The following is a 9,784-nucleotide window of genomic DNA, read 5'->3' as shown; positions in this document are numbered from 1 at the left end:
TGACCACATTGTACTCTGTGTTACATAGTCGCAGTTTTGTCATAATAGAAAAGAGTTTTCTTTCCTACAGTGAATTGTTTCGTTCGTTAATTGTTTCACATCACAATGTTATTTTGTGAAGTGTGAAAATATGTGAAAATAGGTGCAGTGAGATCGATTTATAAGATTTTCTACAAAACGTGATCAAAATTCGCCACTTTCTACGTGATATTTTTTTATATTAAATTACACGATCAATATATAACAAAACTGTTTATAATACAACGCTTAATACCTTATTTCTTTTTTTTTTTTCAGAGTGTGTGAAAGCATTTGTATTGCTCTAACGTATTCGTTCTCAAATTATTCGTAAATATCAATAATGTATATTCGTAAATATATTGACTGTTGTATTCGCATGAATATTATTGATATTTAAGAATATATAATCCATCATAAGCTCTAAATTGATATTTAATGATGAATCGCGTTCAAAAAGCTAGTTATTCGGGTAAAGAGTTTATAAAGCAATAAGTTTAGATTGACAAGAGGCCCATCTTTCCTGAAGTTTTTGGCGCTCCTCCAAATGGTGTTCCGACAAATTTCGCATTACTTGGCCTGTCTTTAATTTTCTAGGGTCTAAATTAGCTCCTAACGTTTGAACACCTTTTGCAAATTTGGAGAACGGCAACAAAATATCTTTGGCTGTAGATGCTACAGGACTAGTAACGCTCGCGATATTTTCCTTTATGGATTTTAAGGCAGATTCGCTTTGGGACGATGTAATGTTCAACGTCAAATCCTGTTCCGAGGCTGATCTTTTCTTTTCATCCAATCTATTATCCGTTTGAAGAGTAGTGCTCTTAACACCAATCGATGCTTTATTATCAACATCCCCTGTCGAATGACTAATATTCTTGGTAAGCGATAAGCTTGATAGTGGAATCATGCGATCTCTTTCCTCGCCTATATTATCTCCTGTATCGTATACTGTTATCTCTGGCGTCGTTGCCGTAGTCTTCTGCGGTGAAGTGCTGAGAGTACTAGTACCGGATCCAGTTTGCGGAATCAGATGTAATGCATCAATGGCTACATCAGGTTTTGAATTTAAATTCATATTGTTAGGTCTCATCTTCTTGGAAACTTCCTCGTTTACATTAGAATCGCAAACACTACCATCCACAACATTGGTATTTTTCACACCCATAATAATACCAATCAATGGTGTATAAGCTTCCATCAAATGCTTGTCATGACTGAAGTTCTCTGGCTTCTCGACATGTATGTGTGTCATTTCGATATTCTCGCTGCTACTGCTGCTGCTACTACTGTTACTCTTCTCTTCTGCATTGCCTGAGATATTGCTGTTACCAACTGTAAAAATCGGCTTAGATACCTTCTCCGTCGGTCTATTACTTATATTCTTCGCTAAATCAATTGGCTTCTTTGCACTGAAACTCTGACTCAGTTTATTCAATTTGCTAAATTGCTCCGACATATTGCTTAAAGCTTTTGTACCTAGAAATATTCATTTTTATAAATATTTTATTATATGTCTAAATAATGAAAGCAATTTCATTATTATACATTTCATTATTATATATAATAACAAACCTGCTGTTTTTAAAGCAAGTAACTGTGTCTCAGATACATTTCTTGTCAGTTCCGGAAGCGATGAAATGTCCAATAATCCAGTAGAACCTTTAACATTCACTAATTTACTCTTTCTTTTATCTAACGTAACGTTCATAGCTACGGGAACTTTTGGTAAGTTTGCTATCTCCATGGCTATTGAGATAGCTTCACAAATTGCTTTCAAAGATTCTGTAATTTAAAAATATAAAGTATAAAATTTCAGATTTGCCATAGATAAAAATAAAGGATATGTTCTCTCACCAATGCTTTCCTCTTCAGTTTTGATCACAACCGCCATATTATTGAAAAATCTTAAATTTGTACTACGAAACATATGAAAGTAACCGTAATCGCCGTTTACTTTATAATTAATTCTAATACAGTAGTAATGTTTATTCTTGAAAAATGAGACCATGTTTTCAGGTTGACCAAATTCAATTAAAACAATATCATCTAATAAAACTTTTTGATAGTTCGTAACTTTATCGATTTGATCATCATAATCAGCAATGTAATAACTATCTCGAGTCAATATTAAAATAGTGTCCATTTCCGTCTCGGTTGGATCACCAGTACTGAAATAAAAAAAAATTGATTGAAATAAATTCATAAACAAACACAATGTAAATGTATTATGGGAAACAATTTATTATTTATACGTACATAGGATCAGCATCAATAACTCCCCAACTGCCTAGAATAACTTCTGGATCAGGTATCAGTAATTTTTTGCAATCTTCAATCAGTAATTTCACGTGAATCGCAGTTGCCGCGTTATCTTCCTCGTCCGTACGTTCTAAAAATACTTCTTCGCTTACTGAATTTCCCAACATCATATCAATCGTCGCTTGTCTGTACACATCCTTGAAACGATTTAAGTAATATCTGCAAGAATATTTTAATTCTCAATGCATAACGAGTACGCTGAAAGTTAAAAACGATTCAGAGACAGAGTATCAAGAAAATATTTCGAAGAGTGTTTAATAAATTATATTCTATATAAAAGAAATTGTTTAAATGAGAGAAAGCGACTTTTTTATATCTAATTTATTGATTATATTAACTATAGCATTTACAAAAATGATTGGTTTATGAATCAAATTAAAATCTTGTAATAAAGGAAGAATATAAGGTCAAAATTAAACATGCAGAAGGATTTTCATAACAAAAAAACAACTCATGCTGACAATAGCACAAAACATTTCTTTTTACGCCACATGATTTAATATATAATAAAAAATAACAAATTAAATTAATTTTAGAAAAATGTAACTGCTGTATATTTTCCAAAAATTAAGCTAAAAGCAAGCAACGAACCTTGCTAAATTATATAGAGCAGTGGCATAAAGGAAGTCAGGATGAGTAGCAAGTTGAAGTTGTATATTTGGTGGTTTCATAGGTATAAGTTCAAGACAGCAATTATCAAGGATATCTAAATAGTGTAACCAATCGTTGTTCAGTTGGTGAACATCAATCGAGTTCCCTAGCAGCGTATCTATTGCCGCCTGACGTAAGTCATCCATAAAGTGTTGTTGATAGTATCTATAGGAAAATGAAAGGACAATGTCAGGGTTCCACAGAGAATAACATTGAGACATCTAACTCTGGGATATTATCTTCCGCGGCATAATAACTGTGAAGGTTCTGTGTCATGTGAGATATTGGAAATAAAAAAAGGAAAAATGAAAAATGAGAAAAATTAAGCAAATACAAAATGTGAAGGATAGGAATACGAAGCTCTACCTGTTTGCGGAATTCATGCCGTCTTTCATCAGCCCAGTAAATTTTCTTTCCCCAGTACGTGTATAATCTCCCTATAAAAATAGTAAAAAATCATAGATCATTTAAAAATCATTTGGAACAAAATTAACGGTTTATATTAAGACAGACTTTGCACGGGCAATTTGTGAGATGTACAGACCTTTAAAGCATTTGTTCCTGCATATTGCTTGCTAATAATGTCTCCATTATTAGCCCAAAGCGATTGGAAAGTCTGTCTTATATTTGCAGGCAGAATTCCGTCAGGTGGTATTAGTCCCAGTTTTGAAAACTGCATTTCCATAACAGCTTTACCCAGAGCGGTTTGCACCACGTTTGTTCTATCTAAGCAATCTATGCAATTTACACGGAACACGCCCTTTTGCACGCAAATCGTACCTTGTTTATCGCGCCAGCAGTAACCCATATTTGCTAGCATCGTAGCCAATGCATTAACCAGAATAGACACATTTTCAAAATGCATTCCTCGACTGCGTTTAAACACAAAATTTTAAAGATAAACGTCGTAATAAGTATGAGAAGCATGAGTTTAAGCAATTCACTTAGCTACTTACCAATATTCATGAAAATCGAAAATGGTGTATGTTATATCTGAATGATTATAATTAAATACATGATTACTATAAGCTTCCCAAATAATCCTTTCTTTACCAGTCTGTTCGACTAGATTAACAATACAAATAGGCCCATAAAACGCAAGTTCTTCACCAAAATGCTTTTCAAATGCTATCTGCGTTTCAGCCTCATCTGCAATATCATTGTACAAGATTATTACGTTACAAATAAAAATAATCTAATCTAGTTTAAAGGTAAAAGATATCTCTTTACTTATACCTTTATCAATCCGTGGTGGAGGTTTATATTTATACCCAGGTTGAGACCAATATACTGGCACACTTCCTCGTACTTGTACAAAAGATACTTGATGATCATGATACCAAACTAATTGTTCAGTCTCAACATAATTTGCACACTTGCCATCATCATCCACTCCACGTCTCTTGTATCTGTGTAATGTTATACATATTTAGAAATACTTTTTTAATCCTAATATTTAATATATCGTACGATAAAACTTATAATTATGACAATCTAATTACAAAAATTATCTATGTAAATAAAAATTACCTAGTTCCAGCACGGAATCTACTCCTTCTCGATATAATCGCCAAATTAAATATCTCTTGTTGCGGTTGCTCGTCAAAACCTACCTCGACTATGCATTTTTCTATTTGAACATATCCTTGAATGATCGGTAATATCCAACAGTTTGCTTTATCTGTCTGCAGAATAAGACAAGTATTATAAAAAAATGAGAATTTTGAATTAGTTATTGGATGCACAGTCGTTATACAGCTGACTTCAAAATACCCGCTTATCAATACCCACTTATTAAGCAAATAAAAAGATAAATTTTATGTATCTACTATTATATACAGATAGTATAATTATACAACAATGTTATAGAATATTTATTTGGGCAAATATAATGTCTTATTGTTTAGAGCCAGCTGTATATAAAAATAAAGACTTTTTTAATTACGAACATTTAGATTAATAATGTCATGTAACATATGTTTGTTCCAGAAAAATCTGTCGTCTACACGTTGCCATAATGGCTTATCTTGATTGCCTTGTCCATGCTGAGATTCCATTATGCATTGTCGCTGCAAACTATTAGTAATATCACCAGTCTGACAAAAGAAAAATGAATCAGTTTCGGTAAATATCTTATTCAGTTCTTCCAAAATTCTCTTTTCAAATCTGTCTTTATCTTTTACTATGCTGCGTTTGATCACTGTGGATTTCATCTGTATAGAAAATATATTGAGTTTGTAAATTGTGTAAGACACCAAATATGAATTCATGAATGCCAACAGTTTTAGGTTCCTTACTTGAGATGTAGCCAATGCGGCAGCATGCTGTGTAGTATTTTTTATAGTATTTGTGGCATTCTTGATTGTACCCCAGGTTTTCGCTAAAGCTGCTTTCTGTGGCACATCAAATAGTCCACTGCTTCCTTTCTTCTTCAATACATATTGATGTTTCTTACAAGGTAGTAAACCGATATCCATATTCTCCGTGCCAATATGTAGAAATGCGATTGATTTAATTTTGTAAACAACGTGACCGCCATGTAATTCTCCAGCTGGTGTGATATCCTTTATGAGCATCAAGCGAGGTTCCAATACTGATGTCTGTTCAATTTTTCCGACTATTCCATAAAACATCCCCAGACATTCTAAATCTTTCGGCGTGGCCCATTCCCAATCTGTAAAATCCATCATCAAAATCATCATTTCTATCAAAATAATTAAATGTCACTATCAAATCCCACATATATAACATTTCTTTATCAATTATCAGGAATGCTATATCATCTATAAATCTTTATACAGACATAATGTACATACTCCCACTTGAAATTGATTAGCGTCCTCAAAACGTGACGTTGAGATCGCTTTTCGTATATGACGCTTTGTCTCCACTTACTTTATGTCAAATGCAATTGTACACACACCCACCTGATTTTGCGGCGAATTCACCGGTATACTTGTCACACCAGAGGCTATGCCTCTCTTTCACAAAGATAAAATGAGTGTCAGTGCGGAACAGCTCCATCCTTCTGTTTTCTTGCGAGTTTGACAGCTACAGGCAGCATGTGTGACGTTTCCGCGTCGAGCAAAATATCCGCTTACCACCGAGCGCTCGCCATGTTGCTCATGACTAAACGCTCAGCCGTGCTCATTATGTTCTTCGATGTTAAAAGGCACCGACAAGCGGGGGAGGAAAGGTTACAACGTAAATCAATCCCATTATTCCTCAATGGGCATGCCGAGACAGCTAGTCGCTCGATATTCCGATGAAGTTTTCCCGATTTGTTTGATTAGAGTCGTTCTTGACCTGATCGGTAGCATATGAATAATTGAGGCGGGATCTCGTAATGTTCTTTTTTTACATTCATTAATTTATTATTAAGTAGGTTTTTTTTTACCACATTACTTTCAGAGAGAAGGATGAATGCCTTGGATGAATTTATTATCTAGAGATTTTTTATCTTAATAAATAATCATCACTTAAAATATTTAATGTACTAATGTTTACTTCAATCACAATATACGCATGTATAATAAATTAATTTTGAAATATAAAAGAGCGAATTTTAAATGTCTCTTTGAAATATAATTTCTTATGAATATTAAGATACTACTCTATATAACTATTTCAGAGATATTTTTACAGCAATTTTATTAAAATTATACATCTCTTTCTTTTACTTAAGATGCGCAATCATGCTGGCATTCAACGCTCATTTTTAGCTTTAAAATAGGTCACGTGGTCCAAATTGAATGTAAAGTATCAATTTTAATCATGTGATCTATTTTAACCTTAAAAATGAGCTTCAAGCGTAAACATAAAAAAGTGCTTTTACAGAAACAAAAAATATAATTACGTACATATTTATAAAAATAAGAATTTAATAAAATAAAATAAACGTATTTAAGCAAAAAAAATTTATTTGTATCTTTTTTAAAAAATCTCTAAAAAAATTTAAGAGAAAATAAATGGTAAATATATTTTGAATACATTTATCATGTTTAGTAGATATAAATCTAAAATTTTAAAGGTAGACAAAATTAAAAATCGAATTGTTGGATAAATTAGCTTTATTATACAATATTATATGAACTTTTCATCTCATATTTTACATCCTTCTGTAATGCTTTAAATTGGTATGAAAAATGTGGAAATAGTATCTTATTTAAATAGTTCAAAAATCGTTCAATTCCCTAAACAAAGTCGCCAACTAGCATTTAATTATAAAATAGATATTGCATTTACATAATCAGTGCATTACGTATTAATGATTGAAATACGCTGCATGAAACCCATGTAGGTGTAAACTGTGTGAACAATTGTTTCCTTGTCGTGTTGAATAAGATTAAAAGTTCGCCAACTCATACGCGTGACGCAAAGTGTATATAACAAACTCTACATGTAGAGAATTTTGCAAACGTGATGCACAGCATTGAATTCACCCAAATACGTTATATTATTGCATCTCTCGTGTTGACCACTCCGTGTCTTTTATTTAAATCGCTATACATGTGTATACACAACCAATGATTACAAATACATAGAATAAGAAAAATGTGAAAATACGTATGTTTTCAAAAAAATTGCTACATAGATCTGTTCGTGTTGCTTAAAACCTCTAAAAATTTTTGCATTAAAACGAAATAAATATATATTCGGATATTGAAAGCAAAGATTCTAAGTGCAAAAAATCCAACAATACGAACAGACCTAGACATCACGTGTCATTTTCTTGCAATGAAAGGAAACTGACTCTTAAGTTAATCGTCATTCTATCCAACGTAGGACAGTCTTGTCACTTTCAGTCATGATTTTAAAATATCCGACAAATGCATTTTCTTCGTGCATTCACTTCATCATATACAATCTTGAAATCACTCTGTATTTCTCCTATCAATCAATAGTCTCTTTTATCAATCAACTGGTCATAGTGGCATGAAGAACAATAAGTTTCGCCAAAATTTATTGTTTATCATTGCTGCTGGTCTGTTCACTGCTGTGATCATTCTTTTTCGGTTTGTATTCTTCCCATTTTCTATGATTAAGGATTTGAAAGTCCTCAACATCGGCTATCAATTCCAAATATCTTGATAGTTTCAGCAATTCAAAGTCTTTGACTCTGCTGGTATGAGCGTGTTTGAAAGGTTTTATTCTCAATCCTGACTGCGGATTCATTATGAAGTTTCGTCTGATATCGTCAAACATTATTGTATTTTTCGCAGAGAACTGCTTGTACTTCCCCCAAATAATACCCAGTGGCTTTACTCCAACGACCCCATATTTCGGTGTATGAACAGTGATCATGGCAAGGACGTCCAGATGAAAAGCTATTTTATAGTTTGGATGATTTGAAACTCCCAAAAGTTTCATTTTCTCGTTGATCCATCTCATGCTAGTCGCTGACCAGATGACTATATCATAATTTTTATAAGCGCGTGTCAAGAATTCATGGAGATACGGACGCATTAGCTGTGCTCCGCTCTCTGCCACTGACCTGTGATCAAATAAAGTGTAATCTATGTCTAGTACAAGAAGCTTCTTACCATTTCTTAAAGGATTCAGCTCTGTGATTACATAGCGATCGATTCGTATCTGGATTTTACGTAGATTTATTTCAGCCTTCTCAATCTCTACTTCCTCCTCTTCTATATCTAGATCATTTATTACATCAGGTACATCTTCAGGTGCTTGACTGACCTCAGCAATATCCTCCTCGCGCGAACCCATTAACATTAGTTTGAAGCCAGGCTTCAAATTTAATTTGCCAATTATGTCCTCATCTTGTGCTGCCTTGCCTAACAAAGAACAAGTTTCTAAATATTTTTTTAAAAACTTTGTGTATTTAGATTAACTATATCTATTACAAATTTTTTATTACTAATTTTTCACACTAATAAAAACAATCCAAGTATAAAAGAATTACTAGTTCATATATTCTATATGTCAATAATTTTTTTACTTTCATGTATAGGAAAGCAAAATTATTTTAAGGATTATAAATAGTGTTTATAATTTATATATATGGTCTTCTTTAATATATTACTCATAATATATATGTATATGCAATATATAAAATATAAGTTAAATAATTATAATTGATATATACTGGATAATAATAATTAATAGCTAGATACGTAGTTGTATTTCTTTCAAGACGATAAACTCTAAAATAAATTATTATAATTACAATAATGACTATATTTATTTGACAGAACTTATCAAAGAAAAAAAAATAGTTCAAAATATAACCTTTAAACTTTAAATTTAGCAGTTTTTGACGTTCTGGACGAACACCTGTTTCTCTGTGTATACGCTCTTTCAGAGTAAGAACCGTATCTTCCTCTTGAATATCGAGGATATCGTATTCTTTTCCGCTCCATTTCACTACAATTCTTAATTCACCCTCCATTCTCACTCTTTCAATCGCATCAATGGAACGCGTGCATTGCGATTCTAAAAAAGAAACGTCCAGATGCTCCAGATATATACTTGTGACTGTGTTATCGGTAATGCCGGATTTGATTTGAAATTATATCTTTAATGAACAGTTGACTAAAAATATCTAGTAAATATATTTTTTAATAAAATAATAAAATAGCAAAACGTATAGTAGAATAGCGAAATAGTAAAAAAAATTGTTTTTTTAATTCCATGTTATTGCTGGTAAGCGCGCATGCATCATTATCGACCTTATCGATCTTGCGGATAAATCAGGTCTACAGACAAGATAGCAAACAAATTGAATATTTTTGATTTATTTATGTCTATATAATTTGGGAATCGTTTGGGGAAA

General features: G+C 32.4%; 2 protein-coding genes across 3 annotated transcripts; both read right to left on the bottom strand.

Annotated features, from left to right (window-relative positions):
• Window positions 1–471: 471 nt before the first annotated feature.
• Window positions 472–6,151, bottom strand: sp3 (phosphatidylinositide phosphatase spermathreecae). Of its 2 annotated transcripts, XM_018507670.1 has the most exons (13): window positions 5,919–6,015; window positions 5,289–5,665; window positions 4,941–5,204; window positions 4,522–4,676; window positions 4,228–4,400; window positions 3,948–4,140; window positions 3,536–3,863; window positions 3,358–3,428; window positions 2,932–3,156; window positions 2,278–2,499; window positions 1,876–2,189; window positions 1,594–1,803; window positions 472–1,497 (listed from the first exon to the last, which is right to left on the bottom strand). In XM_018507670.1, exons 1-13 carry the CDS (start codon window positions 6,013–6,015, stop codon window positions 500–502), a joined length of 3,627 nt encoding a protein of 1,208 aa, XP_018363172.1. In that variant the 3' UTR covers window positions 472–499. The 2 variants fall into 2 exon arrangements, with proteins under 2 accessions (XP_018363172.1, XP_018363173.1); XM_018507671.1 differs by lacking the exon at window positions 2,932–3,156 and having other exon boundaries at window positions 5,919–6,151.
• A 933-nt stretch (window positions 6,152–7,084) lies between these two features.
• On the bottom strand, window positions 7,085–9,527 carry Ublcp1 (Ubiquitin-like domain-containing C-terminal domain phosphatase 1). The gene is made up of 2 exons (XM_018507674.1): window positions 9,241–9,527; window positions 7,085–8,786 (listed from the first exon to the last, which is right to left on the bottom strand). The coding sequence occupies exons 1-2, from the start codon at window positions 9,398–9,400 to the stop codon at window positions 7,954–7,956; spliced, it is 993 nt and encodes a 330-aa protein (XP_018363176.1). The 5' UTR covers window positions 9,401–9,527; the 3' UTR covers window positions 7,085–7,953.
• Window positions 9,528–9,784: the final 257 nt, after the last annotated feature.

This window comes from Trachymyrmex cornetzi, unplaced genomic scaffold (genome assembly GCF_001594075.2).
Source record: "Trachymyrmex cornetzi isolate Tcor2-1 unplaced genomic scaffold, Tcor1.1 scaffold245, whole genome shotgun sequence".
Lineage (NCBI taxonomy): Eukaryota > Metazoa > Arthropoda > Insecta > Hymenoptera > Formicidae > Trachymyrmex > Trachymyrmex cornetzi.
Note: the sequence above shows the minus strand (reverse complement) of the source record. Positions and strands in the feature narration are given on the sequence as shown.

What these genes read in the sequence shown, in the direction of transcription:
- sp3 (XM_018507670.1), bottom strand. Translation starts at nt 6,015, where the DNA reads ATGGAGCTGTTCCGCACTGACACTCATTTTATCTTTGTGAAAGAGAGG. An exon ending in GCTCTATATAATTTAGCAAG is followed by an intron (nt 2,500 to 2,931) that starts GTTCGTTGCTTG and finishes ATATTCTTGCAG; the next exon opens with ATATTACTTAAATCGTTTCA. An exon ending in AACTGAAGAGGAAAGCATTG is followed by an intron (nt 1,804 to 1,875) that starts GTGAGAGAACAT and finishes TTTAAATTACAG; the next exon opens with AATCTTTGAAAGCAATTTGT.
- Ublcp1 (XM_018507674.1), bottom strand. Translation starts at nt 9,400, where the DNA reads ATGGAGGGTGAATTAAGAATTGTAGTGAAATGGAGCGGAAAAGAATAC. An exon ending in GCTAAATTTAAAGTTTAAAG is followed by an intron (nt 8,787 to 9,240) that starts GTTATATTTTGA and finishes GTTCTTTGTTAG; the next exon opens with GCAAGGCAGCACAAGATGAG.